This window comes from Harpia harpyja, chromosome Z (genome assembly GCF_026419915.1).
Source record: "Harpia harpyja isolate bHarHar1 chromosome Z, bHarHar1 primary haplotype, whole genome shotgun sequence".
NCBI lineage: Eukaryota > Metazoa > Chordata > Aves > Accipitriformes > Accipitridae > Harpia > Harpia harpyja.
This window is the reverse complement of record NC_068969.1, coordinates 25,330,406-25,356,793: the sequence shown is the minus strand read 5'-3', so window position 1 is coordinate 25,356,793 and position 26,388 is coordinate 25,330,406. Positions and strand designations below refer to the sequence as shown.

Below are 26,388 nucleotides of genomic sequence, written 5' to 3'. Positions count from 1 at the left end.
TAATTCTTGTTGCAAGTAGTGTTTTCCCTGCTATTCGGGGGACATTAACACTGCGGATCCTAGCACACAACCAAAGTTTTGGGGAGATCACTGGGGAAAGGGAACAAAAAGCCTTTTCAAGACAGTTAGTTGTAGCTGCACATCAGTTTTACTGTTATCGCTGAACTCCCAGCCCCAGGGAAGGAGTGGTCCTTAAATTTGTGCATTTACTGATCCCATATAGCAACTCTACTGCAGATCAAAAGTTCCCCAGGAGCACTCCCTCAGGGTGTGGCAGGTTATTGTCTGTGTAGGACTTGTTTCTCCCCTGATGCCTGATTCCTGCAGCAGTTCTACAGTGCAAAGGCTTTCTGTGAAACCAAAGGAGCAGGTAGAGTGGGTTCAAGCAGGAATCATCACTTTGGCAAAGCATATAATTTCTGATCAGAAAAGGATTAGGGCTTCTTGGTAAAGTCTGAGCAAGTAGCACAAGCAGGTGTGACAGTGGTTTAGCATTTGAAGTGTGCCGGTATGCAGCTAGCAGGAGAATCCTAACAGCAATGTCACCATTTTGAACAGCTCTGAGAAATACAGCTGTGGTATTGCATTAGATGAGCACAGAGAATGGCCACTAGAAACTCCTGAAGCCTTTCACTCTTTGGATAAATGCAGCAGCAGCAATACATACAGCTAAAGCACCTGATTGCTTTTAATACAGATGCAACCTGCCCCTTCCATTGATAACTAATTCAGTTGAACTGTGGCCCTAAGGAAACCATAAGGCTATGGTTGTTTCTGCCTCAACAAAGAGCAAACAAGGGGGGAGAATTCTAAAGAGAGAAGCAAAAGAGCCTCATACACAAGGAGGACTTGTGAAAGGAGAAGTAGTACCAAATTTCCAGATGTTTCTGAAATTTTCTAGAAGATAGAGGCAGAAGAAAGCCATATAATTTGTTAGCTGAAGAGCAGGTTTTGCACTGTAATATGCTTGCCCACATGCTGCTCATATCAATACTATTCTCATCCCAAAGAGCCGCCCGGTTACCATCATTTCTTGTTGAGGGTAAAACTCAAGGAGAATTTTGTCAAGGTAAAATCAGCAAATGCTTTGTTTTTTCTGCTTGTCCCAGCTAGAGCTGCTCAGTACAGGCATGGCTGTCAGAGGATATCCAAAAAAGATACCCATTTTCAACACTGTTCAAACTGTCTTTTGGCTTACTGCTGTATACAATAATAACAATGCTGCTGACATTAGTTCATGCTATTTTACCCCGCATTTGGAGTAGAAGTGAGTTAACTCTAGACTAGACCTGGAGACAAACCTAGGCAAAGCAGGCTCTCAAGGCATCTGGACTTAGGAGGAAAATTAAGCCCTGAGCTACAGATTCAGCCTAGATTTCAGGTAGTTGTTTTGGGAAAGATGTTCCCATCCTTTCCTTTTTGCTTTCTCAGAGAAACAAACCCTAGCTGCTGTTCAGTTCCTTTTTCTTTGCCCCATAAATCACTGCTCTGTGCCTACACTAAGCTAGCATGCACCCGTAGCACTGATGAGAAGCTTTAAAAGAGAGAGAATATCCTTCTTATAGGTCAAGTGCTTCCCAGGGCTAGTGGTAATGTTAATTATGGAGGTAGCACAGAAGTGGTCTACTAATGGGGCTCACGTCCCTTAAAAACCTGTATGGGTCTGTTGTATGGAATTCTGCTGACAGTTATTAAGCCAAGGAGAAACATGGTGATCAAAAGCATTGTGAGAGGTTTTTTAAAGAAACAAATTCTTTTTAAAAACTTATACATACATAAATCTATACATAGCTTTTCTTTATCTCAATGTGGAATATGTACTGCTCTCTGGATCTTGTAGATGGGAGAAAATCCCATAAAAATGCTGTAAAAGAGGGAAGGAGGATCAGGGATTGAGCCTAGAGAGAAGGGAAAGAGACATTTTCACTTGTGATTTGGTGAACATGATGGAAAATAAAATCTCAGCAGCTTTCATCAGTTGTTGCACTTTGCAGCATAAAACTCAGAAAGTTTTGTACGTTCACTGCAGAGCAAGGGATCCCAGTATTATACCGTGACTTCAGGCTGTGCACAGCCTATTGAAATTCTTGACAATAGCCACAGCCAGCTCTGACATGAGTCATGTCTTTATTTCTGTTTACTTTAGTATTGTCTGAATTGCCACAGGGCGTTAGAAGGTGATAGCGGTTAATGCAGGACTTCCAGCTGCTCAGAGAAGGGAGCAGTCTGCGGGGGAGATAACCCCTTGCTGTTCAGGTCTGGGCACAAGGCATGCTTCACCTTGTATTTTCAGGCATTAGAGGGATGGGGAATTGTCTTTCCAAGACAGAAAGGACAGAAAGACAGGTATTAAATGCTTTTTGATGGTGGAGCTTTTCAAACAAACACCTTTGAGAAGTGTCTCCGGACAGTATCGGTGATGTCATATTGATACTGAAGGAGAGATTTTAATACATTGTCCAGATTTAGGTATCAATCTTACAGTAACTCCATGACCACTCTCCTGTTTCCTCATATCTATGGAGCTGTTTGTCCTGGTTCATGCTGGGGATGCAGGTGTGGGGGGACAGTATAGGTAGTTAGGAAAGCAATATGCTCCCCCAGCACAGCTTTGCATTGCACCTCACCATCCTGCACACACAGCAGATGCATCCCAGCATAGCCTCAGAGGGCTGCCTGCCACTGCTCAGCCACAACATGCTGGTTTTAACTCTGGCTTTGTCTATGCGAAATCACAGTCCCATAAACCTCCCAGGAAGTGGTCCCAAGTCCTCAGTGGATGTTGGCTTTATTAGCAGCTGGACTCCATTCTGATGGCCACTTTTCTGATCAAATTACAGTGCAGAGAAGGAGGAACGTGTACACACGGCCATCTTCATGTCCTGAGGGTTTATAAGCCTGGGTAGACTTCTTGGTCTTCTCTGTTTCCACTGTATGAACCAGAAATACATTTCAGTGGAGTTACACAAGAGTAGAGCTTGCTGTGTATTGCACATTTGCCCTGGATGATGTTTATGGGGCGCAGAAGTGATACTGGTGTGATTTAAGCATTCCTAGCACCACACAGAAAAAAGCATGTACTGCAGACAGGCTGATGAGACTGCAGATTGGCAAGATGCAGCCCGTTTGAAGTGGTCAGGTCTTTTACTGTCAATGAGTGTTCTATGCACTCCTCTACTACACCCACCCCAAAACCTTACTGAGAAGATTTATTGAATGAGAGATTGCACATTACAATTCTGCAGCCTTTCCAGAATCCACTGCTCAATGATATGGGGTGTATCTCTAGATTAGATTTGTAACAAAAAACAACAGAATGCTATTGCATTTTAAATGCAAATCTAATCTAGTAGTTTACGGTTTGTTGTGCCACCCAGAAAAGTTATTTATAATGTACAGCGCATTTTTAATTATTCTACAAGAATTCTTCTTTTACAGGACCCAAGGGGGGTTAATGTAAAAACTACCTTAAAGATTTGCTGTTCAGTGGCATACAACAATTAATTTTATCTTAATCGACCAATTAGAGTTAATGGATGGAAGAACATATTTAGGAGGAACCGTTTGTTTTGCCAAGACCCCTCTTAAAGAGCTTATAAAAGGACCCTTTCACTTGGCTGGGTTAATTAGATGCTATCCTTCAAAGGCCTAGAGCAAGCAGATTTAGACCTATCATCAGTGAACACCATTTGGTGCTTTGTCTGACTCATGTTAGACGAGCTTTATCAGTATCACTGGGATGTCCTCAGACTTCTTTTTCTCAGAGGAAATACAGCTAGGTACTGATGAACTGGGACAAGTGATAGTTGCTTGGATTTGTGTTCAGCAGTCTCCATCCAGCCATTCTCAGCTGTCTCAAATTAAATACCTCTTCAGTCTGTTGGCATGTTGTCCTTATGTCTTGAACACATTTAGTAAATCTGGGCCCAAAACTCAGGTATTAACCCACTACATCTCCCTGATGGGCCCTCTAGGCAGGTGAACCTATTCAAGAATAGCTAGTTTGCTGTGTCTGATGAAAGTTTCTCAGTGAGGCTTGTTGACTCTCTTACATTTCAGGTATCAGACTGCATTCCTAGTTCTGAGAGTTGGCTAGAAGAGCTCAGAAAGGTCTCTTCCTTAGCACACGTGCTGTCGTGGTTTAACCCCAGCCAGCAACTAAACACCACGCAGCCGCTCACTCACTCCCCCCCACCCAGTGGGATGGGGGAGAAAATCGGGAAAAGAAGCAAAACCCGTGGGTTGAGATAAGAACGGTTTAATAGAACAGAAAAGAAGAAACTAATAATGATAATGATAACACTAATAAAATGACAACAGCAATAATGAAAGGATTGGAATGTACAAATGATGCGCAGTGCAATTGCTCACCACCTGCCGACCAACACCCAGCTAGTCCCCAAGCGGCGATTCCCCGCCCCCACTTCCCAGTTCCTATACTGGATGGGACGTCCCATGGTATGGAATACCCTGTTGGCCAGTTTGGGTCAGGTGCCCTGGCTGTGTCCTGTGCCAACTTCTTGTGCCCCTCCAGCTTTCTCGCTGGCTGGGCATGAGAAGCTGAAAAATCCTTGACTTTAGTCTAAATACTACTTAGCAAGAACTGAAAACATCAGTGTTATCAACATTCTTCGCATACTGAACTCAGAACATAGCACTGTACCAGCCACTAGGAAGACAGTTAACTCCATCGCAACTGAAACCAGGACACATGCCTTCAGAAGTAATGGACTGCATACAGTACAATACATCTGTGAAGTAAAATCTTCTGGTCCTTAAATATATAAGGACAATATGTGAGCTACAACTGAGCACCTCAAAATCTTTTCTTAAAACTTCCTGCTTTCCCATCGTCGGGCTTAAAAAATCCGGACAATGGCAGTGAAACAAAAACACATTACAGTGAATACACTCAGGGTAAACAGCCACAGTGAGAGTGACATATAGTAAGATGGCAAAACTGTAAAAACATATTTTAAACTGTGTTGGACAAACAATTTATCTTGCCATTTGACTGCAGTTCTAAGGAAAAACATTGCTTCAGTGGCAGCAAGAGAAATAAAATATGTGTGCCTAATTGAAAATTCCAAGGGAAAAAAAAAAACCCAACAAAATAAAGGAATTCTGTAGTACCCAACATTTTTTCTGATTTTTTCATTTGCAAGTAAAAAAAAAAAGATAGAGATACTGAAGTAAATTCTGAACTAAAACATACTTTTGTATTGCAGAATTATTATGGGTTTGATTTTCCAGAATTATGGGGGGGGTGCCCCAGATTTAATTAATAGATTACTCCCAGCCAAATGTCACAAATCTACACATTTTTAATCATGCCAAGCCTGATTTTTCAACTAAAAAAGCCTCAGCCAAGCTAAACTGCAGCCAACTCTAATTTTAATCTGGGAACTGGAACTGATGTCTTAGGAGACAGAGGACAGCCACTGAGTACTTTCATTCAGCCCTACAAATCAGCAGTTAAGCTGTATTTCTCTCCTTCTGGAAATATTCTGCTTTACCAACTAGCTGAATCTCTGAAACACAAGAAAATTCAGTTCACTTGATGTTTCCCATAAACATCAGGAAAGAAAAGCCAGATACAAGGTCTTGGTTAGTTTAGAATTCCAGGAGCTCCATTTGTTTTCCTGGTAAGGCTGGAGGGTAGCTGAGTCTCAAATTCGATATGTGCTTTCAAGTCCAAAGGGAATCCCTGCTGGAAGGACAACCATGAAGATAGGATTCTTAGTAGTGTCAGTTCCTTTCGTATGTCCTCAGATCTCTCTGAAAACTGATAGGAAAAGCTGCCAGACCTCCCAGCCCTTCTGATAGGGAGGTATTTATACACACCCAGCTTGCAGTTGCTCAGGAACTTTAAAACCCAAGAGACTGGGCACTGCTTTGTTTGGGACTGGTCTTTGTGAGGGGGAGAGAAGCATTCCGGCCACAGTCTCCCTCACAGTGCCTGAGGTCACTGAACCTTGCAGCACCAGCACTAAGAAGCACTATTACAATGATGCAGGAAAAAGGTGATTGCATTTTTCAATGTTTTCCTACCCCATGACCAAATGACAGGACAAGCGTATGCTCGCCTGAGAGCAACAGACAGCTCAGTTTTCAGCTTGTGTTTCAAGGGATCTGCTGTCTAAAACTCCCCAACTCTTTCCTAGTAGCAAAATGATGTTGGGGATCTTAGCATGAGGCTAAGACACATTTAGCACAAACTACCACTGCTTCAGAAAGTCTCTGTGGGAGAGATTTAGGCCAGGGCTGACCATCTATGAAAATGGCCCTCGAGAGTGAAGGACGTTTTGGTCGATGGCAAGAAAGGTTGTATAATCTGCACAAATTCCTGTGTGGCAACACAAACAGCTGGAGTAGTACTGACAGCGGTAAGAGTGGAGTTTGTTAAGTCTCACTCAAGCCAAAAATACTTTGTTCTGGTTTTTTTTAATAGGGAATATTGTCATCTAGACAGATTTCCTTCTGACCCTAGCTTCACTGCATTTTTCCCCTGGTTTGTTCCCAGACCTGGCTGTATGGTGTTGATAAAGCAACTGATCCTGCTAGTACAGGGAAATGACAACTCCCCTTCCATCTTAAGAGTCCTGCAGGGCAGCATGGTGTTCATTATGTTGAACTTACTGTGAGTATTTTTCATGGAAAGTATGGAATAACGAACTGGCAATAAAACGAAAATAGAACATAAAGACTCTGGTTCCAAGTTATAGTGACTAGGTTACACTGCCAAAAGTAAACAAAGAAAGGATAATCAGGAACATACCCCTGATTTTTGATCTACGATATGTGCCATGTCATAAGACAGTTTCTTTTTGTGAAATGTATCATCTTTTTCTAACTGGATTCAGAACTCATAGTCAGAAAAACATTGGTAAATTTGTCATAGTCAGAAAAGTGGCTATATAAGTGGAATCTGGATGAGAAAACGATACTGTGCCAGATGCTTATTTGTGGTTCATTGGTATGCTCTTTTGATGTGTACCTCTGAGGATCTGAACAGCTGTTTATGATTTGACTGCCCTGATAATTCAGGCTAGCACCTGAAAATAGAGCAAGCTGAAACATTTTCCAAAAGGGAAAAATTCACAAAAGCATTGTATGTGAACAATGTATCTGTTTTGACAAAGTTTAAGGGAAACTCCTGTATGCTGTAGCCCAAGATGTAGAAAACCCAGTCTCTGCTTCTCCTGGGTCTGGTTTTCATCCCAGATCACCTTGAATCAGTCAGCACTGGGAGTTAGATTCTGAGTTTCTCACAACCCAGTGCCTAAAACACCAGCCATAGGGAGAAAGAAATACCCACAGGTTTTGGTCTCAGGGCAACCAAAAATGCACACATTTCTGCTTAATTTTAATCTAAAAAAATAGAACATCTGAAATAATTTATTTTCAGTTTTCTGAGGCTCAAAAATAAATTTCTAAGCTACAGATGTTGCAGCAAATTAAAACAGTTGTCTCCTGGTAAAGTCCTCTACAAACTGAACTAACAGTCCAGATTCTGCAGTAATCAGAGTTTGCCATTCTACATGTAGCAGATAAAATACCTTTTTCATCACTGCTTTAAGCTGTGAAGGAGTTCAGAGTGTTTGACTTTCAGAGTCTATGTAGAAGTAAGTGTCTCAGATGAAAAGCTGCGTGAATGGGATGACAATTCAACCAAAAAGCTTCAAGGCATAAAGAGGAGCAATACTATAGCAGGACACTATTTTAAAAGGTATTTGAGGATCTTTCACATAGATAAACATGGCATCACTTGAACCATGAAATCTGTGTGACAGGCCAGGGACTTCAGAGAATGGGACCATGATGGAAAGTTGGGAAGATTTGTTGGAAAGTCTTGGAGCACCACCTACTTAAAAATACTGATTTTCATTTCAGTGATAAGTGAACAGATTGTTTAGGTCAGAGAACAGCATACCTGCTGCAAAACATCATGCTACACCACATGGTATAGGGCCAGACAAGATCTTTTCAGAGTGGTTAGAGTTACCTCATGACCTTTCACAGTGACCTTTTTTGCCAGTGGTTTCAACACCACAGTTTGTAAAGCAATGCCTGTCTGCCAAGGGGTTGTTGAGCATATCAGTGATTTTGCCATATCAGCCAGCTGTTTCCCCATGTTAGTCATGTAGCCAACCCACTGGGAGTGGGTGAATCACTCAGGTTACCACATCTTATTCTACTGGTGTACATTCGTTCCCAGAGTAGGGAGAGAACAGCCATGCTTTGATGCAGCAGGCAGAAGGCATCTGCAGAGAATCACAACACAAGATGGTAACAGGACATACCTGGATACTTTCAAATCTGTAAAGACAGTAGGCAGCTTCACGGCATTTTCCATGGCTCATATCGATACTACCTTTCCTTGCATTGGTCTCCTCTCTGATCCACTGTATGATATACTCGTCTTCCTGCCCATGGTGTCCTCACACAAAGTAAAGTAAACAGCACAAAGTGGTTGCAGAATACACTGCAGAGGTAAGCAGGACTGTGCACACATGAGGATACACTGGTGTGTGTATACCCCCCATGGCCCCGTGGCCTTGTGCAGCCCACATTAAAGCCCAGACTATGGTGTTAAAACAATTTAAGCTGATCTATTCCACTACTGCCTAGTCCCATCCTCCTCCTTGACCTTTGCCATGTCCTTTTCCTCTACGTTGTTCCAGGGACTTGTTTGACTCCATTCAGACAGCTAAATGGGCAAAACCTATTCACTTTTCTGGTGTGGAGCTAGTTTCAGGTTGAGGACCCAGGCCATGCACACTAGCTTTATTGGTCAAATGGTAATGGAGGCACAGCCTGACTCTCCATACTACAGCTATGCTGCCAGATCTCTGACTATAATATACCATACAAAGAGAAAGAGTTTTGCCCCCTGGAAAGTGAACCAATAAATGCGGAGCAAATCCTAAATCTGCCTGCACATAGAACACTGTATTACAGAGACAGAAGGAAGATTAAGTCACAGAAAATTGCTTGATGAGGGCCAGCTCTTGTCTTTTGTAGTCCTGCTTCAAGCTGTCATAACTGGGCCATGGCTTCTGGCCACATCATTACACAGGCTCCCTGGGCTGACAGTTCTGATGCCACTTATATTGCTGGCTGCTTCTGCTTGCCCTCAGAGCAGAAGGCTGGGCTGCACTTTCCATGCTGGTCTGTCTGCTGAGCTCTCTGCCACATCAGCAAAGTCAATGAGGGTGGCACTATCAGTGCTAGTTCAGCTTGTGTGGGAGGTGCAAGCATGGGGTCATTTGATCTGGGGGGGGATGGAGGAAAACTCTCAAGCTCTCTCGAGGAATTAGGGAAGCTCTATTTAAAATGCTTCTGAGGCTTGTTCCTCTACCCATATCGGATTGGGGTGCTGTTTCATAACAGAGCTTATTCCTCTGCATATTTCTTGTTCCCCACAGTTTATAAGGCATATTTTACTCCTCTTACTCCTAGGTCAGAAAGTCTGCTACAAATTGTGTGTCTGTCTAGGCATTAAGACTTGTGTGTTGCCTTAATACATGTGGCAGAGGAAAGTTCTAGCCTAATACCACTTTTGAAATCCATGTTCTGCTCTTGTTCGCCATGTGCATAACCAACTGTTGTTCTACTTATGCATGAATGAAATTGAAATCAGTAATGCTATAACAATGCTTAGAAATAATTCTCTTATTTAGACTCATTATCATGCAAGGTGTTTGTAACCTCACTTCTAAGCAAGGCAGCACTTGCAAGAAATTCATATATTGTCTGAGTATCGTAGCATATTCATACTTTGTGAATTATTAGTGGTGTGTTACTGCTACTTCTCCTAATTTAAGAATAAAATCTGCTTTTTTAAAAGAAAGAAAAGAAAAACTGAGAACTGTCATTACCTGCTTCGGAACTGTCATTTTCTCTGTTATCTAAAAGGCTTTAGGAATACTAATTTTAAGTTGTTTACCAACACAACTCCAAACAGCTTAAAAAAATCCAAGAATGTTTCCCACTACAAAACCAAGCCCTCTGTCTTCCGCCAGTTCTGCCGTCTTTTGGAATCAGGTGCCAAGAATTCAGATTTCTATTAATAAGTAGATCACTAAAAATTCTGGCTGCAGCAAGTGATGATTGATTCAAGTTCAGTTTTGTATTGGCATTTCACTGACACCATTTCCAAGCTGGCATCCTCCTTTGAGTTTTCACTTCTACTATCACTTAAGAATTATGCTAAGCTGGATCTTCTGAAAGGATTATAATGAGTTGGATCCATTCGCTGCTGTTATGATCACATTTGCCTAATTGACACCTAATCACATCTCAGTCCAGGCTAGATTCCAGAATCAATAGTGTAGTCCCAGATGTTCTCTGAGTTTCAAGACTATATGTGCAGAAGTACAGAGCAGCTGCTGTATTGTACAAACCTAAAGACACTAAGGAACAGGACTTCTAAAGATATTCTAGTTCTATGTAGCTCAGTGTAGTCAATAACGTCCTTGTGCAGCCATGAAACACATCTGGACCCAGATTCTTACCTATTTAAAACTTTAGAACTATTTATTATGCTTGTATGACAGCAGAACCAGTCCACCAACACTGAGCATCTCCAGGAGAGTCCACTGTGTGTTACAAACATGCCTTTGTTCTGCCTAGCTCCAGTTGCGAAACTCCCACAGAATGATTTATGCAGACCTTTTCCTGAAATGTCTATCTGCAATTTTTTTTATAAATTGCAATTCCTTGGGCAAGTAGCACTGCCTAAATCTTCCATTGTTGTTGTTCTTCTCCAGTCTGTGCCTTTGTGCAGAAATCGTGCCAGCTTGGCTGCTTGAAAGCAACTGAGAGCCTATAATTCAAGAACACCCACCCCCAGCAGAAAACAGCAACACTAGCAAACATGACTGTTAAATGGTTCCAGGTAGATTTCTGTATCTCAGCTTGGCTACAAGAATGTAAACGTTACTCTGTGCCTTAACTTAAATAACCATGGGCATGATCCTGGGGGTACCCATCCCTCTTTGATGTAAGGACTGGACCATAATAGTGAAATCCCTTTTAGTTTGCAGTCAACAGGAAGAACAGAAGCAAAACTGTGCCCCAAGGGAGATGGAGAGAGCAGTTCTGTTTTAGACGCTGGTAGGGATCTACAGTGTCCAAAGCCTTCAGTCTTACCTGTGTTTTAAACATGACATTGCTCTGGGATTAACCACTTTACACAAATGACAGCCAAAGCACGAAGAAGTTACAAAACATGCCAAAGATAATAAAAAATAATTTGTAGTAGGGCAGGGGTTTCAGCTTTGCTTCCCAGATAGTGGTCTCCCCACAGAGGTGTACTTCTCATACTCTGAGAAGACCATCAGATTACTAGTTGAATGTCACTTCCTGCAGGAGTTATCTTTTCCTTCTCCTTATTAATGCAGTTCTAGGTGGTTGGCTTAAATTATCACTGACTTGTGAGAGAAATAAGTTTTACAGGGGGTTCAGAGTGAAATCAGAGGGTCTTATTTTGCTCAAAGATCACAAGTATGAATATAAAGGGACTCCACTAAAGTCAGGGTGAATTCCTCCCAGTTTTACACCACTGTATCCAAAGTCAGACTGTCACTAAGATAAGTCATTTTATAGAGGAGAATAGGGCAAAAGTGCTGAGTGCTTTCATTGTCAGAAGCCATTTGTGCTGTGACTAGGGGTTGCTCAGCAAATCACTTGAAACTCATCCTGATAATTAGTGGATGTTTTCCTTGTTATCTTCTGTCCCTTGACAGATGTGCAGTATGGAAAGTTTCAACATGATGCAGATGTATGACCTGCACAGTCTGGGAAGGAAGAAGAGTTTCACAGCACAAAACGGAGACTTTTGCCACTGCCAAGCACTTGGGTTTTCATTTTGCCCCCCTCAGTTCAGGTTTCCAAGCATTGCAAGGATTCAGCATAGCAAAAGGTTACCAGAGATGGGGAACAATAGGGTGCTGGAGAACAACAGGGCTGTGATTTAGCAAGGGAAAGAAGAAAAAGAGAAGCATAAGAAGCGCTGTGCTGATGCCTTAAGAAAAACCTCTGCTGGTGCTGTTGGATAGAAAAGTTCTGCGTGCCTGTGAAGCTAATGATTTAATGAAAGTAAAAGCTTTGTGGTGGCTGACATGCGATGTAAATAATGTGCTCAAGGGAGTCTATAAAGGGCAGAGCTGCCTTTAATAACCTATTATGTATTATCAGCCACCCCATTGTGCCTTCTGGCATGGTGGGGCGTTGGGTGCGGTGCGGCCGAGCGTCAGCCCTCACTAGTTCATTGCCAGGTCATCTCTGGGGAGGAAGTGTTCCCTGTTTACAGGAAATGCAGGACAAGGGCCGGAGGGCCAGGCTGAGCACAAGCTGAGGCCGCACAGCTTACTGCCTCTCCAGTGCACCTGGGAGAGCAGGGAGGGGGTGTGCCACTTGTCCGAGGCCCAAGGACGCAGTGTTTTGTTTTCAGGCATGTCCAACTTTTACTGTTGCTTTGTTTTTTCTAGTGGTTTAAAGCTGCAGGATTGGGGAGGATAGTGGTGCTCACAGACAGCGGTGCGCCCCAGGGTACATGTGGCTGGGATTGGCTGTGCAGGTTATGCAGGTGCCTCAAAGCAAGAGCAGCCCATCCATCCCAGCACACCTGGGACATGGCTAGTGAAACCTCACTGTCAGGCTTTCTCTTATCCCTCCCCTACCTATAATGCCTCAGGCTGGGCCAGAGGACATTCCCTGAGATGGAGCCCAAACCCCTGTGTGCTGCTCACTGCCTGCACTCCCTTCCAGAACTAGACCTGCACAAGCACCATTGTTCTGTGAGCACCTCTAGGAGCAGTGGTTGAAGGTGGGAGAGTTTTGTCCCTAAAGTTGTTCAGAACAGAGCAAAAGCCTTACACACCTGACCAAAAATCCTCTTACCCTGTCCTATATCCTGCACCACACCAATGCAAGAAAGAGCAAAATTCAAATTGAAATGTTTGTGGCAGGAAGAACTCCTTTCTGGCCTTGGCAGGCAAACAGCTTATGCCTCAGCGTGTGAAATGCGATTATCCCTGTGTTACCTTGCCTTGTCAGGCTATGTATCTTATTAGGAGACATCATGTCTTTCTTGCCCCTTTCAGACTTCAGCTGCAATATTTGCCATGATGATCTGCCATAACAGGGAACTGACTGGCTGATCACATATTACACTAATAGGCATTTCCTTTTATTGGCTTTAAATGCATTTGGACTTTAATTTCCTTCAGTAATGAGCCTTCCTTTTGCAGAATGAATTTTAAAAAATCATTTACAAATGGATACAAGAAAATAAATAAGCAGTTTTAACACAATAGGGTCATTCAGCACCCCAGTAACCATCACTGCATTGAGTTCATATGATTTTAATTTTTTGCAATAAGGATGTCACTGCCTGAGAAAGACAGAGTTTGAACTAGTAACTGCTGGGCATATGGCTTGAAATAAAGCCAGGTATAGGGATACTGCATGTAGAAGAAAGTTGCATTCAATCCATTTGGTCCAATAATAGAAGGTTTTTTGGGGGTGGGGGTTTTTTCCCCTTCCCACTGGATGGAGGGGATTTTATGTATGTGGGCTTTGCCTAACCCGGCTGTGTCTAGGTGAGATTCTGGTCTCCCTCTTGCATCTAGTACGTTACATCCAGTTATGAGCTAAGATCCCTATGACAGAGAAGTCAGAATGAGCACAGGCTGGGGTCTGTGGATGGGAAGGTTATGGCAGCAATTTACTAGTCATTTGTAAATGAGCATATCTGATTCTGAGTTGATGTGTCAAGCTCATCACCACTCAGTTGGCTTCAGGGAGGTTATACTTGTAGAAGACGTACCCCATGGAGAGAGAACATCTGTTTGTACCTTCCCAGGTAGTTCCTAAAAACCTGCTTTGCTGACTCAGGTCAAATAATTGCCAATGCAATCACCAATACACACAGGAAAATATTTAGGGTCATAACTGACATTCATTTCAGAGCTTTGGTGGATCTAGGCCTAACTGAACTCAACACCACTGCCTCTCTTTAGCAGAGTTGAAGGAATTGTCTTTTAGCAATCCAGAACTGCAGTTTTGCTAATGAATGGATGAAACATCCTAGACAAAAAGACATTATGTACCGCACAAAAGGCAGAGCAGAAGTCAGCGTTTACCCTAGAAACCCGGAGAGTTCACTTGCTTCCTATTCGCACTATGTGGAAACAGTGAATATGGTGAGCCATGTGTTGATAGTTAGTGGCAAAACCAGCTTTTAATAGCAGTTGTTCCACTGTAGGAATGGGACTAAGGATGTGGTTTCTAGCCTCTTCTACTGCTTTCTTCATCTTGTGGTGACATTTTGGACCAAATACTGCTTTGATCTTTACTTGCAGGCACTTTTGAAACCATAAGAAATTTTCAGGAAATAAATGAGGGGGCTCTTTGGCCCTTCAAGTATGTTGGTGGTAATTAAGTTGCATCATCTGATTTGCTGTTTGCAACAGATGCAAAGAAAAGAAATTAGCAAGTTCTCTAGAAAAAAAGGTTCTGTCCTTTTTTTTCTTTTTTTTTTTCTTTTCAAATCCTGTTAAAGTTAGTGTCAAATCTTCTCTCTTTCTCTGTCCTGGCACTGACTGGGGATGTTGAGTGGAAGACAACAGGGAAGAGGCAGGGAGGTAATCCGGTTGTCATTAGCTGAATGCTGCCACAATGTTTAAAACCCGAGCACACCCTGGACTCTGTTTTTGGAAATCATTAAGCAAGGTATCTTTTCCCTGACCTCTGAGTATTATTAGCTTGGACCATCCTTTATGCTGTATATACCTTATGGAGACAAATTATGGGTTTGGTTCAAATATGAACACAGCAGAGGTTCCTTAAGTGCTGCCCTTGTTCCTACCATTCTTTACACTGAAAGTATGTTGAAACCTACTTCCAAAAGAAACCAATTTACTCCAAGGAAGCTAACTCAGGCTGGCTGGTGATTGTGTGTTACAATCTGGTGACTAATGATAAGCCACTCAGTCTCTTTCTCCAGAAACTGCGTTTTGGAATACTGAAATCCAATTTTAGAAGAAGTCCTCTGTCCCTGAAGGGACACATGAAAATGAAGGAGGTGCTCAGGAACTGGGATGGGGGAATCTGGATGTCCTCGCTGGCCACATCACACTTGCTTTGCCCTGGGGATGGGTCCAATCACAGGAGTCTCCCACTGGCCTGCTCACTCCCATATGATTAACATGGAGGCAATCACTGTGGCACTAAAACTGCACAACATCTGAACCCCACACAAATGCTCACTGCTTCAGGGAGATGCTGAATTGCTCTTGACTGACCAACAAATTTCTAGCGCACTTACACCATCTGAGCAGGTTCAGCTGCAAGGCAGAAATATGTTCTAAGCCTGCCCCAACACACATGATCATACCTTGTAGACACTGTGATGGACCTACTGCACTGGCAGTCAAAGGGACATTGCCAGCACATCTTAACAGCCTAACCAGCTGCATTTCAGATGTATAAAGAGCCTCTTGATGGAATCCACAGGTATCATAAAGCATAACTGAGAGCTCCAGGGTTACATTAATATAAATACCTTACAGTAAAGAGCACTCCCTTTCTCCCCTCATGATCACTGCTAGAGCATAGACCATGAAGCAGAAAGCAAGTGAGATTTATGAGCCTTTCTTTAGGATGCATCACTTGATGTACAGATTCATTGAAAGCAAACTGCAGGCAATCTGATCCTTACTGGTACAGAGGACTTACATCACTTAGTGGAAGTGACAGGCCTTAAGTTTAGATTTCCACCAACTCAGCTTTTTTCTTTCTTTTTTTTTTTTTTTTTTGAGGCAGTTGGTGACTCTAAAGGAGGAAACAAGACATCACTTGTGTGTGTGGCCAAGAGATGAGCATACAGCCAAGGGCATTTTTGTTGTTATGCAAACAAAAATACATGGTCTTCCTAGGCCTTTGTTATAATAACCTTGGCTGGGTACTTTTGCCACTGTTAAATCCCCCAGTTAAATTTTTACATCTCACTAATGCTGACTGAATAACTTCTAAAAATCCTAAAGAATTCATGTGATCATTGCTGAGGAATGGGGTAGAATTTGCAAGGTCATTTGAAGGATAGGTGTGGAATTAAAAGGGCAAGTATCTCTCTGAGAATTGCACATTCAAGCTAGACAAAATATAGTATTTGTCAGTCTGTGAATCATGTTCTGTGACCTCTCACACCTGTTGTGGATCTCCACAGTGCTCCCTCACTTTCCATGCACATAGCATCTGCGCGCAGACTTGTCCCAGCCTGTGCTATGGAGGGATCAGAGGTAGTAGAGACTTGTGTCTCGACTTTATTAATAAAGGAGCTAGTGCTATTACAATGATCAGTTCAGCTTCCCTCTCCTTCACGGCTTCATCCTCCTCTCAGTCCACAGATCCTTTTCCTTTGAGGTCAAACATAAACATCGCTATAGGGGCAGGATAACCAGAGAGTCTGTAGACTTCAGAACACCTTTTTCCAGATGTACCAATATGTGTTCACAGGTGAAGGTACATAGATAACTAGTAGAGTGCATCTATACAGCTTCTCCCTACTCCATACCTATCAGCAGCTCTGCTAATTATAAATGTAACTGGAGCTAAATAAAAGACTTTTGTTACACTGCCTCCTCCTGCATTTATTCAGTCAATTTAAGGTTAGACTGTCCCAGAAGGCCCATTGCTTCCTTTGTTGTGCTGGCTAACTCTTGGAATGATTACAGACAATTGCTGGAGGAGCAGCAGATAATGTGTCTGCAATCTGCTCTCATTCAGCCATATCATTGCTACAAGGAAGAGAATTAGTTGGGGATTACAGTGTCTATTGAGATACTACCAACTCTGGGACTATTTCTCCTCTTATTTTCCACATCCACATTTTTATTGGCATATTCCATTGCATTAAAGTTTATTGCTTACAGTAAGTTTATTTAGCAGTGCTTTTAATGAGCTAAAGAAAAATATCATTTAGCAGAATAAAGAAACACAAGGTTTTGAACGTTTATGACTCATATATATTACTATATATAATTATAGATTATATATGCATAATTATAATGGTTAATTTTATAGAAAATCTTAGCCTTGTTGCAGGTGTAGTTTAAGATAATGAATTTGGCATGGTGTTATCTTATATGCACTTAGATATGCCCTGCAAGTCACACAAAGTGCCAGGATCCATTTGAACTCTGAGGGAGGAAGAGAAAACTGCTGTAGCTGATGAACAACCATGTTGTTTCAATAAACACTGATGTTATTATGGCCGGTCTTTAAAGACACTGGGCTTTCAGGAGGAATAAGAGGGAAAATGAAGGTTAGATACCCTTTTGTGACAGATCTATTTATTTATCTATCCACATTCTCAGACCCATTAGAGGGACATTTTCTTTGCAGGAGTCTGACAATAAACTTAGTGAAAGAACAAATAAAACTCTGCTGTGGGATGTTGTGGGTTTTTTCCTTGCAATTCAGCACAAGAAAATAGTAGTTGCTTCCAAAAAACCATCTTGGTGACTTGTGGCCAATCCATACTGATTATCCACAATGATCAGGAAGGTTTTTTTATACACTGTGTGTATTTTGCTGCCCTCAAAGTATGAGGGTTTCTTGCGGTACTGGGTTTCTAGACTTGATGGCTTCACAGGCAAACCCTACATACGCAGTGCTGTGGGGATGGCAACACCAAGACATTTTGCCTTTCTTAATTAAGTGCTAGGGAACAACCAGGTGGCAGCTGAGCTGAGAAACGCTGCAGCGCTGACAGCTCAAGCTACTGTAGGTTCAGTGCAGCAGCTGGTATCAGTTCTGAATAGGCTGTCTGAGAAAAGACAGAAGGTAAGTTTCTAATCAGCTATCAGGGAGTAGCACAGTCCTGCTTGATCTGGATTCAAGGGAAGAAGCAAATGAAATAGCAAGTGACTGGGACAACAAGTAGCAATTTGTTGTGTTCCAGGTTTATGCAAGCAGCAAAGTTTGTAAGTCAGACCACTGAGACTAGCTGGTGAGGTGCATAACTACAGTCTTTACTGATCATGTCTTCAGATGTACCTGTTCACACTTCGCTCCTTCTGTCAAACTCCTCCACTTGTTCCTGCCCAGTCAAGGTGGCAATCACTATGAAATCTGGCCTGCATCCCCAGTTGCAATGACCTAATCACAGATTTGGAGGTAGTTTACCATATTCTGTCCTGTCTCTGACTTTTGTCATCACTTCTAGACCCATTTCATTGTGAAATACAAGGAATTGCTTGGGTTTTCTTATCAGGAACTGCTCAGCCCCTCCTCCACCAGAAATCAAAGAGCACTTCCTCTGAAACAGCCTCACTTTATATCTTATGCTGGTTAATGAATTCTTACCCTTAACCAGACTTCCTAATAATGCCACTGACATTTGCAGAAGACACTTGGTCATGAAGATATTATACTGGAGACATCTCATGGGGTCTGTCCAACTTTTTGACTAAGAAAAATCTCATGATCATCGTGCTTTCCTAGCAAAGTTGCAACCCCTGCTGCTCACTCTTTCAAAGAGGGAGGGAGGGAGGGCAGAGTCAGGGAAATGACAGGAGAAAGCATAAAAGCAAAAAAACATTCCTTCTGTGGAAAGAACAAAACAAAAGCAGATGCCTGAAAAAATTCATACCCATCGGCACATGGGTTACATGTGAGCTTGTATAGGTCTCCTTACCTTAAAAGCATGTTTAGATTCATGGTGTAATTAAGTGATAGATTATTAAGGATGTGGGAACTACAGAAAGGCTCAGCCAGGTGAATAGGGGGCTGGGGGCAGATGGGTGGAATATAGATTTTAATCACTGAGCTACAGAGTATGACCCAAATACACTGCTTAACTTCTCAGGGCAGCCTGCCTTGAAGGAGGCAGGCCACAGTTGGTGGAAAAAGAGGTTACAAACTGCAGTGAAGACAGAGAGCTGATGTAACATCATGTCTTACTGGTTAAGCATTATTAGCGGCTGGGAATGTAATACCCAATTCCCACATTTGTGAACATCAGGAAATTAAGGCCTGAACACGAACCGCTTCCTTTTACAATCATTTCGTGACGCTCTTATCTGATTGAGTTGCAACAAATTGAAGTGTGAGGTTTAAACACAGCAAGATATTTTTGCATCCAAAGGACCCAATGTCTCTCTGTGTTATAAACCAGACATTAATTAAGGGCTCCACTGATCATGACAAAGAAGTCATGGTTAGAGCTCAGGATTTTCATACTTGGAAATGCAGTTAGACAATTAGTTAACAGCACAATTTGACTCTAACTGGACTCTGGCAGTGCACCAAAGGAAGTTTACAGAGGACTGTAGTTACCCAGAGATCCCATCTTCTACAGGTTCAACAGTTGCCCTAAATGTGAATGTAATGACAAGTCCAAGATTGCAGTCAGAATGAAGTGATCCCTTATTCTGCAGCACAGAAGCCAAAACAAAAGCAATGCAGAGACATGCAGTATCTTCTCAGAGAGGTCAGGGATAAACTAGGAGTAACCCATTCAATGCAATTACTTACATGAAACATGCAAGTAGTTTGGGAGGCAATAATAAATGGAGAGCAAACACTAATTACCTCTGGCTTTGGACCCCACCGGGAGTACTGCATCCAGCTTGGGGCCCCAGTACAAGAAGGACATGGACCTCTTAGAGCAGGTCCAGCGGAGGGCCACAAAAATGATCAAGGAGCTGGAACACCTCTCCTGTGAAGAAAGGCTGAGAGTTGGGGTTGTTCAGCCTGGAGAAGAGAAGGCTCTGGGGAGACCTCACTGTGGCCTTTCACTATATAAAGGGGGCTTAAGTTATAAAATAGCTTACAAGAAAGATGGAGAGAGACTTTTTACCAAGGCCTGTGGTAACAGGACAAGGGGCAACTGTTTTAAACTGAAAGAGTGTAGGTTTAGATTGGACGGAAGGAAGAAATTTTTTACTATGAGCATGGTGAGACACTGGAACAGGCTGCCCACCGAAGAGGTAGATGCCCCATCATTGGGTGTTCAAGGTCAGGTTGGATGGGGCTTTGAGCAACCTGATCCAGTGAAAGATGTCCCTGCCCATGGCAGGGGGTTGGACTACATGATCTTTAAAGGCCCCTTCCAAACCAAAGCATTCCATGATTCTATGTAGCATTTTCAGTGTTCCCAGATGATGGTAAGAAAATATGAAATCAAGAGAGGTCAAAAGACATTGGTATCCCATTAAAGAGAGTCTCCTGCATGTCTAGGACAGCTGAGAATTACACTGGATTCACCTTGAAAAGCTACTGTCTGTTCCAAACGTGTTTCAAGAGCAGTTTCAGAGCATGGATGGACAGATCTAGATGGAGTGGTTTCCAAAGTTTCTGCAACTGAACCACATTACGATAACATGGCTGTTCTTAGCTCCTTTTACTTTACACCATAGTAGGTGAAATATCATAACTAACCACAAGAACATTGCTAAGTATTTCAGCACAAAACTAGCTAAAATTACCTTCAGCAGTATAAGCTTGCACTACCAGATATTTAAAGGAACTGGAATTCAATGGGAATTTAGTGCCTAACTTCCTTAGGTTACTTTACAAATCCCACCTGCACTTTCCTGTTACCAGCAGAGAAGCAGCATCAGCATTACAATCTTTTGCTTGTAGCTGTTTTCCGCATTTCCCTGCAATATACTTTAAAATAGCTGAACAAATTCTGGGATTTCTATCAGGATGTGCATTGGGCTGAATGATGTTTTTCTAACTGCTTAAGTGAGCTCACTTGATTTTGCCTGAGATGATGCTGTCCAAATCAGTATCAGGAAGACAGAATGTAGTTGTCAGATAGTCTTCTAGAATAACTTCATTGAGCTCTGCAGAGAACTGCCATGAGATAATATAAGCTGAATCCTCTGATTTTGCAGCCTTTCAATACATAAAGGGCACTTATAAGAAAGATGGAGACAGGCTTTTTAGTAGGGCCTGTTGCAATAAGACAAGGGGTAGTGGTTTTAAACTAAAAGAGGGTAGATTTAGACTAGAGATAAGAAAGAAATTTTTTACGATGAGGATGGTGAAACACTGGCACACATTGCCCAGAGAGGTGGTAGATGCCTCATCCCTGGATACTTTCAAGGCCAGGTTGGATGGGGCTCTGAGCAACCTGATCTAGTTGAAGATGTCCCTGCTTATTGCAGGGGGGGTCAGACTAGATGACCTTTAAAGGTCGCTTCCAACCCAAACTATTCTATGATTCTATGATTTCCATTCTTGGTTCATGAGATCATTGCACCCATGACTTCACTTTTCTTTCCTAGCCTGTATCATCTTACAATTTCACAGAGTCTTTCATTCAAGAGCATGTTAGAAACTCATAGGCAAAGATCACACAGTTCCTGAAATGGAGCTGCTTCTCAAATACAACAGTTGTTATTTTAATTCAGTGTTTCTGTATCCTCTTACAGAAAGTAATTTCTCATCTCAGTTTGTGTGCATTTTTAAGATTGTGTACTAATGGTGCTCTCAGAAACTGTCATTAGGAACCAGTAAGTACCACCTGTGACTGTGGGGTTTGTGATCTGGACACATGTCCTGAGAGAAATGGGCTGGCAATCCCTGTCTTGTCCAACAGAGTTCTCTCCTCGTGTTATCCTGGGTTGCAGCTTGCAATTTAATTCGGTGGTTCTGCTTTACCATAGCTTTATAAAGTTAGGTTATTGTTTGCCCATAAAAGGGTTATTCTTTACAAAACCACACTGAAAGGTACTTCACAGACACCTAAAACCAAGGTGCCCAGAGGAAGGATAATGGTATCCTGGGCGGCATTAGAAAAAGTACTGCCAGCAGGTCGAGGGAGGGGATCCTTCCCCTCTACTCGGCACTGGTGAGGCCACACCTGGAGTGCTGTGTCCAGTGCTGGGCTCCTCAGTACAAGAGAGACATGGAAACCTTGGAAAGAGTCCAACGAAGGGCCACAAAGATGATGAAGGGACTGGAACATCTCTCCTGTGAGGAAAGGCTGAGGCAGCTGGGACTGTTTGGCCTGGAGAAGAGAAGGCTCAGGGTGGGGGGAGATCTCATCAATGGATATAAATACCTGAAGGGAGGGTACAAAGAAGATGGAGCCAGGCTCTTCTCAGTGGTGCCCAGTGACAGGACCACAGGCAGTGGGCACAAACTGAAACACGGGAGGTTCCCTCAAACATCAGGAAACACTTTTTCACTCTGAGGGTGACTGAGCACTGGCACAGGTACTGCCCCCGGAGGCTGTGGAATCTCCATCCTTGGAGATATTCAAAAGCTGCCTGGACATGGACCTGGGCAGCTGGCTCTAGGAGGCCCTGCCTGAGCAGGGAGGTTGGACCAGATACCTCCAGAAGTCCCTTCCATTCCCAACCTCAGCCATTCTGTGGTTCTGTGATCAATGGAGATTAAACTGCTTAAGAAGAACTGCAGTACATAAAGTTGGCTGGGACTATTTCCCTAGTATTAGAGGTGGACTCTTGTCATGATCAGTGGTTACATCTCATTAATCTTGGTGACTCTATTATCTTAATAAAGCAGTTTATTTTTCTGCTCTCTAATACCAAGTTGCAAGGTTCCTCCAATAGTGGCAGTTTATACCAACATCAAAAGCAACCTACATAGTCTCTTGGAAAGTGCTAAAACATGTCCAGGTGATTTTCACAGGGTGCACAGCAGCTTGTACTAAGATAAAAGACTTAATATGCACTTATGGTAATTATTTGGGCATACCTGAAGGCTTTGTTCTGTGTGTAAGACCTTGCCCTGCATTAAAATTACTCTCCATATTGTCCTTTTATAAAATTTCCCAAAACCTGTTGTGCCTCAGAAGTCATCTGCCACCTATCCCTGCATCCTTGGTGTTTTCCTCCAGGCACCTGGCAGTGGGATTAGTGAATACCAAGCTGCCCAGCGCACCTTCACCTGGTGACCAGTTCCTGGGCACAGTTCAAGTCTTCAGGAGCTAGGATTGCTAGGAGACCACAAGAGCGTAGGCATATAAAATGGATGAAAGTATGTGGATTCATTGGAGTGAAACATATGCTGGGTATCAGGAAAAGTGTAGTGCCCAGGAGCTCTGTGACTATATAGAACAGTCTCAGAAGTGACAACATGAGTGCTGCTGGAGTGGCTGGATGTCCTGGTTTCAGCTGGGATAGAGTTAACTGTCTTCCTAGTAGGTGGTACAGTGCTATGTTTTGAGTTCAGAGCGAAGAATGTTGATAACACTGATGTTTTCAGTTGTTGCTCAGTAGTGTTTAGACTAATGTCAAGGATTTTTCAGCTTCTCATGCCCAGCCAGTGAGAAAGCTGGAGGGGCACAAGAAGTTGGCACAGGACACAGCCAGGGCACCTGACCCAAACTGGCCAACAGGGTATTCCATACCATGTGACGTCCCATCCAGTACAGAAACGGGGAAGTGGGGGGCAGGGATTCGCCGCTCGGGGGATTGGCTGGGTGTCGGTCGGCGGGTGGTGAGCAATTGCACTGCGTATCATTTGTACATTCCAATCCTTTCATTATTGCTGTTGTCATTTTATTAGTGTTATCATTATCATTATTAGTTTCTTCTTTTCTGTTCTATTAAACCGTTCTTATCTCAACCCACGGGTTTTGCTTCTTTTCCCGATTTTCTCCCCCATCCCACTGGGTGGGGGGGAGTGAGTGAGCGGCTGCGTGGTGTTTAGTTGCTGGCTGGGGTTAAACCACGACACTGGAGAAGCGCAGGATGGAGAGGGTGGCACAAACATGCCTATGCCCATCCCATGTGCAAATGAGACCCGTAACATTTTGGGACTTCTCTTTAAACACAAGCCAGTGCCACTGGACTGCAGGCCTACTACAAATGAAGTGCATGCAACAGTTTAGCAATATTGCAAGTCTTGCTACTGTATGAGCCTTTAATAATGCCATTCATAATGATTACCAGACTAATATACTGAGGCATTCTTCCCAAATTATAATGTGTTCTTACATTAACATAATGTAGTCATTTATCAGAGAGAGAGAGAAAAGGAGGGAGGGAGGGAGGGAGGGACTTAATTTCACGTCTGCTGGGGCAAACAATTACAAATTGCAGAAGGGCTGTGCAAGTAAGGAGAGAGACTGACTAAACTATTAATAAGCCTTCTGAGCTGTTCCTGTATCTGCCTTGCTCTTGCTTTCACTCGTGCTGAGGCCCCTTTGTTGTTGTAGCTAGGCAGGCTTTCGGAAGTGCTGTGATGCCGCCCACACTGAAAAACTGCAGACACTAATAATAAACAAGAGAAGACAATGGTGAGGAACAGTGCCGCTGCTTGGCCCTTCGCCCAGCCATGGCAAATGCACTGGGCATCTTGCGAGAGCTCCTTGACTCTGTGCATGAGGGAAAAGCTGGCGGCATAAAAGAAAGGCTGGCAGCTGCACCTGCATGGGAGACACAGAGTCCTCTTTGCAGCTTGGAAGTGAATGCAGATACGTAGGGAGTTTCCCTTCCGAAAGGAAATATGAGTCTGGCCAGTGGCCTTGGGAGTCTCTTTCTTCATTGCCCTCCCACTTACATTAACCCATCTTTGCCCAGCATCCTGTCACTCTAGCATTGGCTTTGAAGCTTTGGATTTTTTCACATCTGGGATCCCCAAGTGGGAGATCAAAGAAAAATAAAGAGATGAGGCAGTGCTGTGAAAGCAAATGAATAATGTTTCAGAGGAAATGAGAACTAAAGAAATCATATACACTGAGTAAGCCAGGCCCACATTACAGACCGACCTGGTTGGCCAAGATGTCTACTGGAACACATGGAGATGTCAGATTTTGTTTCTCAAGACAACAGACTTGCCCTGTTGGCTGAATGCTGGAACCTACCCCTGGAAATGTAAAAGGCTTGGGGCCATTGTGGTGTATAAGCTGTATATAAGCTCCCAGAATGATATTGTGGCCAAAAATACTGATCTGATCCTTGAATGTAAAAACACAGTAAAGTCAGGTAGGAATAGATGGGTGTTACCACTGGTATACTTGGCACTTCTTTTGCCAGTGCTGGAATATTGAGTCTTGTGTTGCAGTACCAAGACCAGTACTAAAACTGGCTGGTAGTAAAAACTGGTGCTAAAATGGTTAGTAAATGGGATGATGCTAATGTATAATTGGATAAAGTTCAGAGATTTTAGAACGATTAAATGATAGGAGGCATGACATAGTAAGACACCAAGATCTTCACCTATTTCATATATGAAAGACAAAATGAAGGGACAACCTGAATACAGCATGTGAGTACCTGCACAGTAATAAAATTGGGAAGACTGCCTCCAATTCAGCAGGCAAAGGTTTAACAAGATCCAGTATGCGGAATTTGGAGCTAGGCATATTCAGATCAGCAATAAAAGACACCTTTCTAAGGCAAAGGGCAGACACTGTCTGGAGACCTACCTCTAGTCACGCTTTGTATAGGTTTTGAAATAACTAGCAATTTTAATTTTTAAAAAATGGTTTTTTTTCTAAAAGAAAATGCTGGGAAGCCACTGGCATGTATTACACACCAGATCCAGTACTCTTATCGCATGACTTTCTCTGGGTTTCTGGAGCTGAATTCAGATTCGCTTGAAACAACTCAAGGATTCTGGGATCTGAGTACCTTGTGCTTTAATTGATGCCATTGGTATTACAATTATACTTTTCTCATCCTTTTGATGTTTTCCCAGCAAAACTATTGTTACAATTTCTAAGTTCCATTTTTAATGAGCACTGAGATGTTAGTGTGATTTTATTACATCCATTTTGAGGGGTAGACTAGGGAGGAACAATGCAGTTCTGGCTGCAACTAAGTATGAACATTTTGCTCCAAACTGAGCCAGAACATTGATCCTCTGGGGAAGCTTGAACAAGTTCAGTAACTTCCCACTGCTCCTTCCAGATCCTTCTACTTGCCTAAATGATTGCTATTGAACCTGGCAGCAAAAAACCAGAGCTTGAGAAATCTCACTTTCCAAGCCTAGCAGGTCTGCAGGGATTCCCTGCCCCCTGACTGGTTAACTCTGGGCAATGTGTGCATTTGTTATGTCTGAGCAGTAGCGCTGGGAATAACACCAGTGAGCTGGTCTGTTCTTTCTCTCTGCAGTGCCTACACTGAGCCCTATAAGGTGTGCCCAGTCTCTGTGATACCGATGGAGGTCGTCACATCAGATGAGGAACAGAAGAGTTCAGAAGATGACGAGAGCAGCCCGGGTGATCCCAGCCTCATCAACAAGGTAAAAGAACTGAAAATGGGGAATGCATGAAACCTGGAGAGGGAGAAACAATTTGCAGAATGTGGATTCTCAACTCTCTCTGCTCTTTGCCTGGTACTCATTTAGAAATGTCAGAGCCATCAATCCTTTACTCCCCCGGTGCACTAGCAA

The 26,388-nt window shown here is 42.9% G+C and overlaps 1 protein-coding gene across 4 annotated transcripts in view; it reads left to right on the top strand.

Annotated features, from left to right (window-relative positions):
- Window positions 1–26,388, top strand: part of FGD5 (FYVE, RhoGEF and PH domain containing 5) — a 117,079-nt gene that overhangs the window by 21,000 nt on the left and 69,691 nt on the right. For all 4 annotated transcript variants that reach the window (XM_052776689.1, XM_052776686.1, XM_052776688.1 and 1 more), the window contains exon 3: window positions 26,109–26,238. In XM_052776689.1, the coding sequence (XP_052632649.1) occupies window positions 26,109–26,238 (130 nt within the window). The remainder of the gene's footprint in view (window positions 1–26,108; window positions 26,239–26,388) is intronic.